Source organism: Heterodontus francisci, chromosome 5 (genome assembly GCF_036365525.1).
Source record: "Heterodontus francisci isolate sHetFra1 chromosome 5, sHetFra1.hap1, whole genome shotgun sequence".
Classification (NCBI taxonomy): Eukaryota; Metazoa; Chordata; class Chondrichthyes; order Heterodontiformes; family Heterodontidae; genus Heterodontus; species Heterodontus francisci.
Window position 1 is genome coordinate 67,220,247 of NC_090375.1, and position 17,931 is coordinate 67,238,177.

The following is a 17,931-nucleotide window of genomic DNA, read 5'->3' on the forward strand; positions in this document are numbered from 1 at the left end:
TTGGGGGCGGGGGTGGGGTGGAGAGGGGATGAGTCTGGAGTGGGTGGGAGGGGTGGAGGGGAGATGAACCCGTGGGAGGGGTGGAGGGGGGATGGACCCATGGGAGAGGTGGCGGGGGTGGGGGGGTTGGTGGTGGTTGGAGAGAGGATGGACCCGGAGGAGGGATGAACCCAGAGTGGGTGTGGAGGAGGGATGAACCCAGAGTGGGTGTGGAGGAGGGATGAACCCAGAGGGGGTGTGGGGGAGGGATGGACCCAGAGGTGGGGGGGGCCTAGTAGGACCCAGAGGTGGGTGGGGGAGGGGGATGGACACGGTGAGCGGGGGAAGAGCGAGAGAGAGAGATCATGATCACTCCTGACATGGACATATATCAGAATTTTCTGCATCGCTGCTTTGTGCAGGCAGAAATTGACTACTTATGGAAGCAAAAACAATACCAGGTATCTCACTAAATAGGGAGAAATGTGTTTTAAATTTTGATGGCATTAAGTTGGCCGTACACTTTATTTACAGATTAATTGCCCCCATGTCCGTGGCTGAGTCAATAATTTTGTCAAATGTCCGAGGTGCAACATGTTGGTGCCTATCCCTGTTCCAGGCAATCCACAGTGAATGAACAAACAAGGAAACAGAATTGTGTTCTTAGATTACAGTTCTATAACTGTCGTAATTTGGAAATGCAAATATAAAATTAAAAACATGCTGAAATGCCATGTTCAGTAGCAATGTTCCTTCTGATTTTTTTTGGAGTGCACATGTGATTTATTTAAGTGCGTGGCCTCTTAAAATTCTTTTGTGCTGGTATTTTAAAGGGCCCAACTTACTTACAATGTGTGTGGGGACTTTTGGGTTGCTGCATGGTCGAGCAGCTTACATGGAATATTGGTCAGCAGTACTTAATTCTGGTTTTGGAAACAATTAATTTATAAATACAACATAAATGGCATATGTACAATGTGTTAGTAACCATGGCATGCTGAATATTTACTACAGTATGGTTTTCACATTTACAGAACACCTCAGGTGTTCAATCTGCTAAATCTTATCAATATACTATAAATCGTTTTAGTACATTGGCACAGTGGTGTGAGTAAATTAGGAAATACTAATTTAATTGAAAATATTTGTTTCTGCTTTGATTGAAAACAGTTAAGAATTATGAAGGACAAACCTACCTTGAAAATGATTCAATCTTTATACTAGTGTTTGGTGTTTGACTAAGCAAAGCTAGTGCTGGTGTCAGAAAATAAAGGCAGTTTACTTCCTCAGAGACTGTGGCCTGAAGGTCCTTCTGAGTAATGTCAGTTTCACCCAGGCTGTTAAGATAAAAATACATGCTAAAATCTTCCAGAATTTTTCCATTTGCTCATTGTTATCCTTTTCCAACCTCAGAGAGTATTTTTCTCTTCTGTGCCACCCCTCATTCTTTTGGAAATGTGCTGAAATCCTTTAGCATTCAGTACTAGCTGGTTAGAAGAAGGGCTCTTCCCATGGTAAATGCACTGAATAGTTGGCCTTTGAGTTTCCAATTTGAGAGAGAGAGAAGAAAATAAAAAATCAGCTATAAGTGTGTGTATAAGAAGTCATGTTCAGTGAACGGGATGGTTGGCTGTGATGATTTTCATGGTCCACGTAGCCTCCTTATTTCACTGACTAGATTCACAGGTATGGCATGCGTGAGGTAGGGAAAATATACAGCGGAAAAGTCAATACAGTGTCTTTCAGTAAAGGAAGGGAACAAAAGCAAAATACTGGAAATCTGAACTAGAAAATGCTGGAAATACTCAGCAGGTCGGGCAGCATCTGTGGAGAGAGAAACAGTGTTAATGTTTCAGGTCAATAATCTTTCATCAGAACTGGGAAAAGTTAGAAATGTGATAGGTTTTAAGCAGGGGTAATGGGAGAGGGTGGAACAAGAACCAAAGGTAAGGTTTTGATCGGGTGGTAGACTGGAGAGATTAAATGACGGGGAACAAATTGGGAGTCAGGGAGATATAATGGAAGGTGGCAAAGAAATGGGGACCATGTCAAATGTTGGACTAGTCTTCTATGGTTCTGGTTAGTTTTGCTGCTAAAGAGGATCATAAGTATATCAAATACTAGAATGTTCAATATGCTAAGATACAGAGAGAATATGAGAGTAGAATGGCAGTTAACATAATACCTATTCGAGACAAAGACGGTGATACACATGACTCCATAACAATATGCTTAGAGGTGCAGGGCAAGGTCAGAATACTTGATGAGTACTTTGTATCATATTTACTAAGGAAGGGGATGCTGTCAAATTATTGGTAGAAGCAGTGATGGTAGAGGTAATGGATGGGGTGAAAATTGATAGGAAGCTGAACTGGAAAGGCTCGCTATGATTAGAGTGGATAAGTCGCCTGGTCCAGGTGGCTTGCATTCCAGGTTGTGAAAGGTAGTAGGAGTGGAGATAATCTTCCAATCTTCCCTAGATACAGGGGAGGTGCCAGAAGATTGGATAGTGGCAAATGTGACACCCATATTCAAGAAAGGGTGTAAGGACATTCTCAGTAACTACAGGCCATCAGTGTTGGTAAGGTTTTTGGGACAATAATGGGGGGAAAAAATCAGCAGGCATTTAGAGAGGTTTGAGTTAATTAAGGAGAGCCATCATGGATTTATAAAAGGCAGATCGAGCTTCATCAATCTAATTAAATTTTTTGATGGAGTATCAGAGAAGGTTGATTAAGAGAAAGCAATGGATGTTGTCTATGTGGATTTTAAGATTGACAAAGTGCCACATAAAAGGCTGGTTAATAAAATTGAGGTTGATGGAATAGGAGGGTCAGTATCAGCTTGGATAAAAAAAAAAGGCAGAAGGACAGAAAACAGTGAGTCATAGTAAATAGTTGTTTTTCTGACTGGAGGATGGTAGACAATGAAGGCGATACCAATCGAGGACGTAGATAGGCTAGCAGAATGGGCAGACAACTGGCAGATGAAATTTCATACTGAATTGTGAAGTGATGAGTTTTGGCAGAAGCGATAGGGAGAAGAATATAGACTAAATGGCACTGTTTTAAAGAGTGTACAGGGACAGAGGGCCATGGGCATCCTTGTTCATAAGTCACTGAAAGCTAACATGCAGGTGCAGCCAGCAATTAGGAAGGCAAATGGTATGTTGGCCTTTATCGCAAAAAGATTTGAGTATAGGAGTAAAGAAGTCTTGCTGCAGTTGTATAGAGCCTTGGTGAGACTGCACCTGGAGTATTGTGTACAATTTTGGTCTCCTTACCTAAGGAAGGATATACTTGCTATAGAGTGAGTGCATCAGAGGTTCATCAGACTGATCCCTGGGATGGCGGGATTGTCCTATGAGGAGAGATTGAGGAGACTGGGCCTGTATTCTCTAGAGTTTAGAAGATTGAGATGTGATCTCATTGAAGCATACAAAATTCTTACAGGGCTCGACAAGGTAGATGTAAGAAAGATGTTTCCCCTGGGTTGGGGGGGGGGGGGGGTGGGTTTAGAACCAGGGAACACAGTCTCAGGATAAGAGGGCCATTTAAGACTGAGATGAGGAGGAATTTCTTCACTCGGTGGTGAATCTTGGGAATTGTCTACCCCAGAGGGCTGTAAGGCTGATTCATTATGTTCAAGACAGAGATCAATAGATTTCTAGATATTAAAGATATCAAGGGATACGGGGATAGTGCAGGTAAATGGCTTTGAGGTAGATGATCAGCCATGATCTAGTTGAATGGCAGCTGTTATTTCCTATGGTCCTATGACATATTGAGAAAGTAGTAAGCAAAGCATATGGAGTAGGTAGTTAGCAAAGTATGTGGGATCTTGGGCTTCATAAATAGAGATATTGTGTACAAAAGCAGGGAAGTTATGTTGAACCTTTATAAAGCTCTGGTTATGTCACAACTAGAGTATTGTGACGACACTTTAGGAAGGATGTGAGGGCCCTTGACTGGGTACAGAGGAGATTTACCAGAAAGGTTCCAGGAATGAGGGATTTTGGCTATCAAGTTAGGTTCAGAGAAACTGGGATTGTTCTGCTTAGAGCAAAGAAGATTGAGGGGAGATTTGATAGAGGGGTACAAGATAATGACTGGTTTGAATAAGGTAGACCAAAAAAAGATGTTCCCATTATCTGATGGTACTAGATGGACTAGGGGACACAGATTTCAGGTTTTGGGCAAGAGATGCAGGTAGGATGTGAGGAAGAACTTTTTTATGCAGCGAGTTGTAGTGAATGACTTAGAACACGCTGCCTACAAGGGTGGTAGAAGTGGAGGTGATCGCTGATTTCGGAAGGAAGTTGGATGGGCACTTGAGGAAAATAAACCTGCAGGACTGCAGGAATAGAGCAGGGGAATGGACTGTTTGGATTGCTGTACAGAGAGCTGACATGGACTTAATGGGCTGAATGGCCTCTTGTGCTATAATAACTCTGACAATGACATTTGAATTCCTGTGTATTCTTTCATAAGTCATGATTAGGTGCCAAGCACTGATCCGTTTGCATTAATGTTCTTTGTAGGTCAAGGTTGACTTGATTGACCTAGCTGAGAAGTGCTGCTGTGATATGGATCTGAAAGCAGAACTGGAAAGGTCATTCCTTTCAGAACCTTCATCTCCTGGTAGAGCCAAGGTATCAAAAGGCTTCAAGCTGGGAAAACACAAGCATGAGACCTTTATTACTTCCAGGTGAGATGTCAAATTTGAACCTTTTTGTTTGAACCACAGGGTAAAGAAACTCATAGTTTGACTCTTCTACAGTTTATCAGTATACTTAGAATTGTGAATATACCTTATGAATAGAAAACATGTTTGGAAGTGCTGTGTTAGTTGATTCTAACTGGCTATCTACTTCACACTGTTGTATCAGTTACATAACTTCAACACTTTCACACCTCTATTTTCATACATATGTACCCTTTTAGCTGTTTAAAAGGTTTTCTTATTCCACTAACTGTTTTGGGCAGGTAACTCCATTGTCAAAATCACATTACTTGTAGCAAAGATACACAACTTGGAATGCAACAGAACTGCCCTATTTATTGGCTCTGGCCCCCATCAGCAATGATATCATCAGGTTTGATTATTATCTGTTTTCCTAGTCATCTGGGAATCTATTGCAAATCATTACAACTTGTGTGGAAAATAATACTTTCCAATCTTAACCATGTTTAACCAGCCTTAAATAAAATTTAAGGTAAAGATCTGGAACTGCTGTCCTCCCAACCCCCACAAAAAAGCTGTTGAGGCTCAGTCAAATTTCAAAACTGAGATTGATAGATTTTTGTTTGGCAAGGCTATTAAGGGTTACAGAACAAAGGCGGGAAGATTAATTTAAGATCTAGATCAGCCATGATTTAATTGAACAGGTAGTAGGCTTGAAAAGTTGAATGGCCCACTTCTTCTCCTATAATATTAACTGCCTGTCCGCTAGTTGTCTACTCCAACTTTAAATGCTTCCATCTGCATTATCATTTCCTCTGAGTTGTGATAATTTGATTTGTTTAGACCATTCATTATATGGCCTGAGGCTCTTGGCCTCTGTTGCAGCCTTTGGGAGAATCTGGAGAGGACCTGCAACCTTCCCATCTTGAATAAAATCCTGCATGCAACTGCAAGTATGATCATGCTGCATCTTGACCAAGAAAACACAATATTCTATTGGTGGTTTTATGAGCAGCAGTTTGAATTAAAAATATACCCACATAAATGGTTTTTTATTTACTTATACTTCAAACCTTTAAAAAAAAAAGTGCTGTTGTGTACCTTGAAATAACCTATTAATATTCCAGTGCAGTGGTACTTGACGTTGATACTTAGTGTTTTGACCTCAGGTGTTACTACTGAATAGGAAAAGGAGTCTCAGTAGAGGGGAATGTAGTACCAAACACAATGCTGTTGTGGAAAACATCTGTGCAGGTGCTGGAAGAATATTTGTGCCAAAGTGTATCTTCATGCACCTGTTTACATTTCTTGTTCAATCTAAAGAAAATCTATGCCCATTTAGACTTCAGGCTCTCCTTTGCCACATGAAAAAATAACTGGCTCTAGTTCTGAATGTTTTATTCCTAGTCCAAACCAATATATCCAAGTAACTTCCTTTGATATGTTTACACTGTGTCTTCGTCCATACCACTTTTCTTTCTGGAGGCATTGACTACACTGGAGAGTTGTTCCATGTGTGCTGGCAGCCCTTTAGTACTTTTCCCAAATTGTGGTGCTTCATGTGTGAGCATGTATGCTGTAGTTGGAAGGGTATTTGTGCATGAGGGCATTAGTTGAGCCCAATCCTGTCTGAAACCAGCAACAATTTCACAGTCGAGCCCAACAGCCTGTCTAGCAAGGGTCTTTGGCTATTAAGTTGGGAGTTGGAACTGTGGCGCTTTCTTCCATTCTTCGCTTTCCTCTCATGCTGCCCTCCTCTCATCCTACCCTCCTGTAGATAAAAGGACTTCCTGTGCTGTAACCTTTTTGTGGATATAATGTGTGTTTGATTCTCCATGCTGCTTAGTTGTTATCTCAGCTTCACTGAAGCCATGGATTTAATAGAATCAAAGAAAGACTTAACAGGAGGAAGCCTATGCCAGTGCTAGCTCCTCACCTGGAACTAACTATTCTAACCCTGCTACAAACAGTTATCCTGTTTAATTTATATTAGTCTTTGGCTCAATTGCCAGTTGTGGTAAAGCATTCCATATTCTAATGACCTTCTATGAAACATTTCTTTGCTATCTTGTTTCTTCATTGTTCTAGTGATAAATTTGATTCTATGTCTCCTTGTTACTGATCCATCAATAAGTAGGAACAGTCTTTGACTACTTCTCGAACCTTTCATGATATTTGATTCCCCCATGCCCTTCTCTGTGGCAGTGAAAGAAGCCTCAGTGTTTCAAATCTTCCTTTGATTATTGCTGCTCGTTCTTACTGTCAGTTTAGTGAGTCTTTGTACATTTTCTATGGCCCAGAACTGCATGCTGTACTCCAAATTTGGTGCAACTGATCTCTAATGCAAAGTCAACATCACTTCTTTGCTTTTATTCTGCAGCCCATGTATTACCCAGAATCATATTTGCCTCTTTTGTGAACTTTTATAACTTCAAAGATCTATGTGTCTATACCTATATGTATTTGTAGATCTCTGTTGACAATCTTGCCATTTAGGATTTACTTCTTTCCCTGTTCTTTTCTTCAAAGTGATGCCCTCACATTTATATGTATTGAACAGCATCTTCCATCTGCCTGCACTTTTTTAGTCTGTCTATTTTTCCTGCATTATTCCTCCATGACTTCCAATTTGATATTGTCAGCAAATTTCCTATATCCAAGTTATTTATATCAATGGAAAACAAGAGATCATGGTGCACAGCCCTGCCCACATCCTGAAGCAGTTTGATGTACAACGTCCACTGCACTCCCTTCAACTATACACCATGTGATTTCCTTCAATTTAATTAAAGTGGTCAAGCATGATCTGCCCTTAACAAATCCATACTGACTGTTCATGAATACAATTTTCTGGCTTATCTTTTTTCCCCTCTCTTTGAATCAGGATGTAACATTTGCTGTCCTCCAGTCCTTTTTGCCACTATTTTAATTTCCAAAGATTTAAAAATTAGTATCTCCATCTTCTCCCAACCTCCTGCGATTCTATAGGAACATAGGAGTAGGTCATTTACCCACTTGAGCCTGTTATGCCATTCAATGAGATAGATCATGGCTGATCTGTGACCCGCTTTGTCCCATATCCCTTCATATCTTTGGTTAGCAAAAACCTATCAATCTCATTTAAAATTTACAATTGACCTAGCATTAATTGCCATTTGCAGAAGAGAATTACAAATTTCTACCACCCTTAGTCTTAGATTCCTGAACCAGTAGAAATAATTTCTCCCTGTCTACCCTGTCAGTTCACCTTAATATATTTAAAGCTTTTATCAAAGCACTGCTTAACCTTCTATATTTCAGGGAATACAACCCTAGTTTGTATAATCCTTCCTCGTAATGAAACCCTTGGAGTCCAGGTATCATTCTGGTAAATCTGTGCTGCACTCCCTGAAAGAACAATATAACCTTCCTCAGGTGTGGTACCCAGAACTGCTCATCGTACTTCAGGTGTGGTCTAACTAGGGCTTTGTATAGCTGCAGCATAACCTCTATCCCCTGTATTCTAGTCGTCCAGATATAAAGGCCATCATTCCATTAGACTTTTTGATTATTTTCTATATCTGTCTATGACATTTTAATGATCTCTGTACATGGGCCCCTAGTCTCTTTGGACTACCACTGTTTTTAGCTTTTCACCATTTAGAAAGTACTTTGATATGTCCTTTTTAAGTCCAAAGTGGATGACCTCACACTTACCTATATTGAAATTCATTTGCCACAGTTTTGCTCATTCACTTAATTTATGAATATTTCTTTGTAATTTTATGCTTCCATCTACTCTGCTTACAATGCTCCTTATCTTTTTGTCATCAGTAAACTTGAATATGTGGCTTTCTATCCCATCATCGAAGTGATTAATAAAAACTGTGATTTGTTGAGGTCCCAACACAGATCCCTGTGGGATACCGTTAGTCACATCCTGCCAATTAGAGTACCTGCTTGTTATCCCTACTCTCTGTCTCTTGTTGCTCAGCCAGTTTCCTCACCAGGTCAATAATTTATCTTTAATTCCATGTACTTCAACTTTAGCTAATCGTCACTTATGAGGAGAGTTATTGAATGCTTTCTGGAAGTCCATATAAATAACATCCATAGACATTCCCCTGCCCGCTATTTTAGTTAACTCTTCAAAAATTCCAATCAGGTTCATCAGGCATGACTTGCCCATTACAAATCTACACTGTGGAGTGGCGCAGTGGTTAGCACCGCAGCCTCACAGCTCAGCGACCTGGGTTCGGTTCTGGGTACTGCCTGTGCGGAGTTTGCAAGTTCTCCCTGTGACCGCGTGGGTTTCCGCCGGGTTCTCCAGTTTCCTCCCACAGCCAAAGACTTGCAGGTTGATAGGCAAATTGGCCATTGTAAATTGCCCCTAGTGTAGGTATGTGGTAGGAGAATGGTGGGGTTGTGGTAGGGAATATGGGATTAATGTAGGATTAGTGTAAATGGCTGGTTGTTGGTCGGCACAGACTTGGTGGGCCGAAGGGCCTGTTTCAGTGCTGTATCTCTCTATGACTAGCTTTCTCTGATTAAGTGAAATGTTTAAAGGTGTCCTTATCCTTAATTATAGGTTAGTCATTTTCCAGCAACCGAGGTTTGGCTAACTGGTTTGTAATTCCCTGGTTTCCCTCTCCCATTTGTCTTAAATAGTGAGTGGCATGCAATTTTGCAATCTAAAGGAACGGTTCCTGAATCAAGAGAACTTTGGAAAATTATAATTGGAGCGTCTGCAATGTTCTCTCCTACTTCCTTTAAAACCTTGAGACAGAAACCACCTGGTCCTGGGGATTTGTCACATTTTTTACTATTTTATTTATTTTCTTCATTACTGTTATTTTACTTATGTTAATTTTGATGAGTCCCCAGTCCCTAATTCAGTATTAGTTTCTTGGGGATATGTAGCATACTATCCTCTTCCTCCACTGTAAATACTGATGCAAAGTAGTTATTCAACATATCTGCCATTTCCTCATTTTCATTGACAATATCACTGTTATTTTGTATGCATGCCATCTGGGCCAAGATGACTTTCCTTTTTTAAAAAACTTACCTTCTAAGTATCTAGCATACTAGCTCTTCCATATCTTAGGTATTTCTACTATCCCACTTCCACCATCCTCTGTAACCACTGAGGGGCAATACTTGTAAAGCCTCACTGCTCTCAATATCTAGTACAAGATGGCCCCCTTCCTCTCAAAGTCCTTCATCCTTTATTTTAACTACTTTAGTATTTCCTCACAGAGGGAGTAATATAAATTAAAGGAGATATGTTACTTGACCATAATTGCATAAGTTCTAGGGCCAGTTCAAATCCGTTTTAGAAGTGGGTCTGTGAACCTATTGTCTTGGTTGCAAGGACTGGGTAGAAAGAAAGAGTTAGGCAGTGTTTCGCATTTAGGGGTAAATTAGTTGGATTAAAACCAGCCCAGTGTAACCCATATCATATTTACACCAAAAGAGGTGCTTTTTCCTCCCTGAAACTGGAGTTTAAATGCAGTCTACAGTGACTGGATGATCTCATTGCTTTGTTGGCTGTAAGTGTAAAGGGCCTACATAAAATGGATTTGAGTAGTTGCGACTGAGCTTCTGATGACTGTGGGTTATAGCACAAAACTGTTTCAAACTTGTTACAAATTAGAGAAGCTGCAGATTGTTTGGTGTAGGAAATGCAAATGTCTGACTGGAACAATAGTCGGTTTGGAAGAACAGTTGAGACAGATTATTTGTATGTGGTCACTAGGTGATTAAAATTGGAATGCATTCCACTACCTAGTGCTATTATCTTGTGTTATCAGCATATGAAAAATATATAAAACTTTTTAAGTTCTGAAGTTAAAGATCTAAAATTAAAATCTATCCAGTCTACTGGGGCAGTTTTCTGAAAGATGAGGTTGTTATGGAAATCAGTCTTTTACAGAAAGTAATATTCATTATCTTAACTTCAACTTTGAATTTTCGTTTACTGACAATATAACTGAAATATGCTTTTTCTGTAACGTTCAAGCTAAGTGTTATTTGCATTTTTAAGTGATACTATGTGTAACAGCATTGTAGAGTCATTTTTAAATTTTCTGATCTATTTCTGAATTTTATTTTAGTGGAAAATCTGAATATATAGAGCCTGCTAAACGAGCCCACATAGTGCCGCCTCCCCGAGGTCGAGGCAGAGGGGGATTTGGGTCAAATTGTAGACCTCATGATATATTTCGGCAACGGAAGCAAAATACAAGCAGACCACCCTCAATGCATGTGGATGATTTTGTAGCAGCAGAATGCAAAGATGTTCCCTCCTCGGGCCCACCCCCAGCAAAAAGGACAAATAAAGGACCTCAGAAAGCTCCTCGTGGTGGATTTTCTGGAAATAGAGGACGAGGTGTCTTTCACAGTCAGAACCGTTTCTTTTCTCCACCTGCTCCGAAAGGTTTGTTAATATTTACCATAGACAGTTCCCACGTCATTTAGTGTGATACTGAGCTAATTGAAATAATCTTGTTATTTACATTTTATTTACTTAATTCATTTAATACTTCAGTAACAGCAAAAATTGTCTTCCATAGCTCAATAGAGACAGAGATAGTTCCCTTGGATTGCAAAGTAGCTCATGTAGTTGCAATTCTCAAAAAAGGGGATAAATCTGATCCAGGAAACTATAGGACCATCAGCCTGATATCCATCATTGGGAAGATGGTTGAAGTGATCCTAGGAGATGATCTTTATGATCACTGGGAAAAATAAGGGACCATTCGAGATGCTCAACACAGCTTCCGGAGAAGAAGGTTGTTTTTGACATACTTGATTTGAGTTTGCTGATGAAGTTATGAGGTTAGTGACTAGGTTAGTCTGGTTGACGTTATCTACCTGGTCTTTCAGAAGCCTTTGGTAAAGTACTTCACGAGATAGAATCTTGTGGTAACAGTAGGAATTTGATATACTGGAGTAGGATTTGGCACCAAAATTTGTAGTCAACAGTTGTAGATCCCCCTGGAGGCATGTTACAAGTGGTGTCTTCCAGGAATTGGTGTTAGGCCCGCTATTGTTCCAGGTTTTTATTAAGAACTTGGAACGTATTAGGGGTATGATTAGCATGTTTTCAAATGTTACTAACGTTTATTCAAGGGTTAAGACAATAGAAGAGTGCAATCCAATGCAGAGATTTAGATGCAATAGGGGAATGGGTCAAACAATGGCAATTGACATTTAAGCTAGATAAGCTTGCATGTAGATAGGACCAACACAGAATACATTTATCATTTACAGGGGATGATAATGAAAGGAGTTGAGAGAGAAAAGGATTTTGGTGGTGTTGTGCATAGATCACCAAGGCTTCACAAGCAATACTGAGAATCTGCGGCCAAAGCAAAATGTTGTATTAATAGAATCCTTCAGTACCAATCGAAGGACACAGTTTTGTCATTATACGGGTTGTTGATCACACCACATCTGGAGTACTGTGCCCAGTTTTGGATCCCTCACATGGTGGGTGATGTTGTGACCTTGCAAAAGGTTCAGAGGAGAGTTATAAGAATGATTTCTTGCTTAAAGAACCATATTTATTCAGATAGCTTTAAAAAGCAGCATCTATTTAATTTAGAGCAGCATAGACTTAGAAGTGACCTAATATAAAATAGTGAAATGGCTTGTTTATGCCTATTGATAGATTATTTCAATTTAATAGATTGGGGAGAACCAGTGACATGCATTTAAACTACAAAAAAGTAGGAATAGGCTAAATGCTAGGTGGTGCTTTTTTCCGAGTGAGCCTCTGGAATGCATTGCCGGCTTGTGTGGAGTGCACAGACTCTCTGCATGCCTTCGAGAGGGACCTGGATCGGTTCTTGGTTGGGGCAAAATCGCATGATACAAAAGGTAAGTGGATTAACAGTTAACGTACCTATGGCCTCCCGGATTCGTTTCCATCGCCTGAGAGTGTTGGAGAGGAATTTTCCAGGGTTTGGTTTTCCTCATTGGCCCTTGTTTAGCATGCACTTTTCATGTTTATTTTCCCTTGTTCAATAATGTATTTCTTTCAGTGGCCTGCAGATGTGCTTTGAAAAGATTTCCAGTATACACCGTTTTATCAGTATGCAAAACTCATGGTAAGGTTTTGCTTCCTCCTCTGAGCCAATGTAGATGGTTCCCTCCCTTCAGATACTGCCCCCTCCCTTTCAACTCTCTTCGCCACACCCCCCCCAAAGCTTTTTGACTTTTCTGTCCTTGCAAACTGCTTCCCCATCTCCAATCTTCCTTTCCTCCCTAAAATTCCTGAATGTGTTGTCACTTTCTAAATCTGTCAAACCTTCACACATCTTCATGCTTGAACCTCTCCAATCAGATTTCCACTCCTGTAACAGCACTGAAATGGCACTAAACAAAGTCACAAATGACATCCTCCCTGACTGTGACCATGGTGCACTATCCCATCTAATTCTTCTCAACCTCGCTGAAAGCTTTAACACAGTTGACCATGCCGTTCTCTTTCAATGACTCTCTTCATTGTTTAGCTGAGTGGGACTGTCCTCACCTTGGCTGACATACGTTGTCCAGGCCTCGCTGCCATAGAGCAAGGTACTGAGGACACAGGCTTGATACACTTGGACTTTTGTGTTCCGTGTCAGTGCGCCATTTTCCCACACTCTCTTGGCCAGTCTGGACATAGCAGTGGAAGCCTTTCCCATGCGCTTGTTGATTTCTGCATCTAGAGACAGGTTACTGGTGATAGTTGAGCCTAGGTATGTGAACTCTTGAACTACTTCCAGAGCGTGGTTGCCAATATTGATGCATGGAGCATTTCTGACGTCCTGCCCCATGATGTTCGTTTTCTTCAGGCTGATGGTTAGGCCAAATTCATTGCAGGCGGCCGCAAACCTGTCGATGAGACTCTGCAGGCACTCTTCAGTGTGAGATGTTTAAGCAGCATCGTCGGCAAAGAGGAGTTCCCTGATGAGGACTTTCCGTACTCTGGACTTGGCTCTTAGACGGGCAAGGTTGAACAACCTGCCCCCTGATCTTGCGTGGAGGAAAATTTCTTCAGAGGAGTTGAACGCATGTGAAAGCAGCAGGGAGAAGAAAATCCCAAAAAGTGTGGGTGTGAGAACACAGCCCTGTTTCATGCCACTCAGGATAGGAAAGGGGTCTGATGAGCCACTATGTTGAATTGTGCCTTTCATATTGGGTAAATACGTGGCAGATGCATTATAATATGGATAAATGTGAGGTTATCCACTTTGGTGGCCAAAACAGAAAGGCAGATTATTATCTGAACGGCGATAGATTGGGAAAGGGGGAGGTGCAGCGAGACCTGGGTGTCCTTGTGCACCTGTCGCTGAAAGTAAGCATGCAGGTGCAGCAGGCAGTTAAGTAGGCAAATGGTATGTTGGCCTTCATAGTGGGAGGATTCGAGAACAGGAGCAAGGATATCTTGGCTGCAATTATACAAGGTCTTGGTGAGACCACATCTGGAGTATTGTGTGCAGTTTTGGTCTCATTATCTGAGGAAGGATGTTCTTGCTATGGAGGGAGTGCAGTGAAGGTTCACCAGACTGATTCCTGGGATGGCAGGACTGATGTATGAAGAGAGATTGGGTCGATTAGGCTTGTATTCACTAGAATTTAGAAGCATGAGCGGGGATCTCATAGAAACCTACAAAATTCTAACCAGACTGGACAGATTAGATGGAGGAAGGATGTTCCCGATGGCGGGGGAGTCCAGGACCAGGGGTCATAGTCTAAGGATAAGGGGGTAAGCCATTTAGACTGAGATGAGGAGAGGTTTCTTCACCCAGAGAGTGGTGAACCTGTGGAATTCTGTACCACAGAAAGCAGTTGAGGCCAAATCATTAAATATATTCAAGAAAGAGTTAGATATAAATCAAGGGATACGGGGAGAAAGTGGGAACAGGGTACTGAGATTAGATGATCAGCCATGATATTGAATGGTGGTAATTATAGACCTGTGAGCCTTACTTCGGTTGTGGGTAAAATGTTGGAAAAGGTTATAAGAGACAGGATTTATAATCATCTAGAAAAGAATAAGTTCATTAGCGATAGTCAGCACGGTTTTGTGAAGGGTAGGTCGTGCCTCACAAACCTTATTGAGTTTTTTGAGAAGGTGACCAAACAGGTGGATGAGGGTAAAGCAGTGGATGTGGTGTATATGGATTTCAGTAAGGCGTTTGATAAGGTTCCCCACGGTAGGCTATTGCAGAAAATACGGAAGAATGGGGTTGAAGGTGATTTAGAGCTTTGGATCAGAAATTGGCTAGCTGAAAGAAGACAGAGGGTGGTGATTGATGGCAAATGTTCATCCTGGAGTTTAGTTACTAGTGGTGGACCGCAAGGATCTGTTTTGGGGCCACTGCTGTTTGTCATTTTTATAAATGACCTGGAAGAGGGTGTAGAAGGGTGGGTTAGTAAATTTGCGGATGACACTAAGGTCGGTGGAGTTGTGGATAGTGCCGAAGGATGTTGTAGGGTACAGAGGGACATAGATAGGCTGCAGAGCTGGGCTGAGAGATGGCAAATGGAGTTTAATGGGGAAAAGTGTGAGGTGATTCACTTTGGAAGGAGTAACAGGAATGCAGAGTACTGGGCTAATGGGAAGATTCTTGGTAGTGTAGATGAACAGAGAGATCTTGGTGTCCAGGTACATAACCTGGGTAGCAACCTTCAGGGATTTAATAGGGCTGTTAAGAAGGCATATGGTGTGTTAGCTTTTATTAGTAGGGGGATCGAGTTTCGGAGCCACGAGGTCATGCTGCAGCTGTACAAAACTCTGGTGAGACCGCACCTGGAGTATTGCGTGCAGTGCTGGTCACCGCATTATAGGAAGGATGTGGAAGCTTTGGAAAGGGTGCAGAGGAGATTTACTAGGATGTTGCCTGGTATGGAGGGAAGGTCTTACGAGGAAAGGCTGAGGGACTTGAGGTTGTTTTCGTTGGAGAGAAGGAGGAGGAGAGGTGACTTAATAGAGGCATATAAGATAATCAGAGGGTTAGATAGGGTGGATAGTGAGAGTCTTTTTCCTCGGATGGTGATGGCAAACACGAGGGGACATAGCTTTAAGTTGAGGGGTGATGGATATAGGACAGATGTCAGAGGTAGTTTCTTTACTCATAGTAGTAGGGGCGTGGAACGCCCTGCCTGCAGCAGTAGTAGACTCGCCAACTTTAAGGGCATTTAAGTGGTCATTGGATAGACATATGGATGAAAATGGAATAGTGTAGGTCAGATGGTTTCACAGGTCGGCGCAACATCGAGGGCCGAAGGGCCTGTACTGCGCTGTAATATTCTAATTCACCTAGTTCCAATCTTAACCTAACCAATTGTAGCCAAAGAATTTCCTGCATTGGGTTCTGTGACACCTGCTCCTCTTCATAACCACTGCTCTAGACCCCTCCACTGCTTCTGTGTTGTCAAACTGCTTGTCCTACATCTAGTCTTGGGTGAATTGAGCTTTCCTCCAGTTAAGCATTGGGAAGATCGAAGCATTACTTGTAGCCTCCACCACAAACTGTTACCACGCCAACAATTCCATCCCCTCTACCTGTGCACTGCCTGAGGGTAAAATAGACTGTTTGCCTCCTTGGCTTTCTATTTGACCTTGAGCTGAGCTGATCTTATATCCTCACCGTTACAAAGACTGCCTGCTTCCATCTCCGTATATCACCTGTCTCTGTCCCTACCTCAATTTATCAGCTACCGAAATCCTCTTGCATGCTTTTGTAACTCCAGACTGAGCTGCTCCAATGCTCAGCTGGCCAGTCTACCATCTTCCACCCTCCGTCCAAAACTATGCTGCTGGTATTCTAACCTGCAGCCAAGTCTCATTCACTCATCACCCCTGTGCTAGCTGACCCACCAAGGCTCCTGAACCATCAAAGCCTCAATTTTACAAATCTTACCATGTTCAAATCCTTCCATGGCTGCATTCCCCCCTTTATCTGTAACCTACTCTAGCCCCACACCTATCCAAAAACTTTGTATTCCTTCGACTCTGGCCTCTTGTACATTTCCCCCCTCCCTATGCCCCACCATTGGAGGCCATTCCTTCAGCAGCATTGGTCTGAAGCTCTAGATTCCCTTCCTAAACAACCCCACTTCCCTCTTTTCCTTTAATACTCTTCTTAAAAACCTATATCCAGGGACGAGAAATTTCCGCCAAATGGCAGATTTTCGACATTGGGGTTTCAGAAATCCTCCATTGACTTTTTCCTTTCCATCCTTGACCAAAAGACCAGCTTTAAGAAAACACCGTCTCCTGACAATGCAGAGCAATCACCAAAGTCATCATTGCTTGCCAGCTTACCAGTATGAATCTGCGCATGCATGCACTGATGTCACCACATGACGTCACCATGCACCGAGCGGGTGAACAACAAGTAGCCAACTGGGTAGCGGCGGTGGGGGGGGGGCAGGGGGATCGAGTGAGCAGCCAACCGGGGGACAGTGAGGGAGGGGATCAAATGGCCAAGACATTTGAAGTGACCTGGAAGCTGCATTAATTTCTAGTCCAAACTAGAACTCCTTTCCCCAGTTTGGCTGCATTGTTGAACAACCTAATTGCTCACAAATACGTTATTAGAAAATCCAAAGAATATTCTGTACAATTAGCTTAACCTATTGTTTGTCATTAGTCTCTTCCTCCTGTCTATACATGTCCAACCCTAAGTGAGCTGCAATGTATATTAGATGCCATTATTCTACCCTTAGTCTGAGACCTGGCAGCTATTCTGGGTAAAGTTGGTAAGAGCATCCGCTTCCAGATTTTATTCAAAGTATTATGTCATATCATATAGAAATAGATTGGGATATTACAGATGGTTAGCAATGCTATAATTACATGATTCCTTGTCAAAAAATGTTTTTGTCTTCGGCAACTATTTTTCAGATCTTTTGGTCTTTGGCCATTCTCACCCGTTATGTCTTTAACAAAGCTTTTGGCCACCCATCATAATATCTTGTTCTTTGTCTCGGTGCCAGTTTTTGTCTGATTTTGCTCCAATGAGGGATAGAGGAAGACCACTTAGCCCTTCGAGTCTGTTCTGCTATTCAGTGATATCATGGCTGATCTGTGACCAAACTCCATGTACCCACTTTTGCCCCATTTTCCCTTAATACATATGGTTACCAAAAATCCATCAATCTCAGACTTAAGATTTTCAATTGACATATCATCAGTTGCCATTTGTGGAAGAGAGTTCCAAACTTTTACCACCTTTTGGGTATAGAGGTGCTTCCTAACTCCTGAAAGGTTTGGCTCTAATTTTTAGACTA

At 41.7% G+C, this 17,931-nt stretch overlaps 1 protein-coding gene across 3 annotated transcripts in view; it reads left to right on the forward strand.

Annotated features, from left to right (window-relative positions):
• virma (vir like m6A methyltransferase associated) overlaps positions 1-17,931 on the forward strand; it is a 152,825-nt gene that overhangs the window by 103,416 nt on the left and 31,478 nt on the right. For all 3 annotated transcript variants that reach the window (XM_068031581.1, XM_068031582.1, XM_068031583.1), the window contains exons 21-22: positions 4,520-4,686; positions 10,758-11,080. In XM_068031581.1, coding sequence (XP_067887682.1) covers positions 4,520-4,686; positions 10,758-11,080 — 490 coding nt within the window. The remainder of the gene's footprint in view (positions 1-4,519; positions 4,687-10,757; positions 11,081-17,931) is intronic.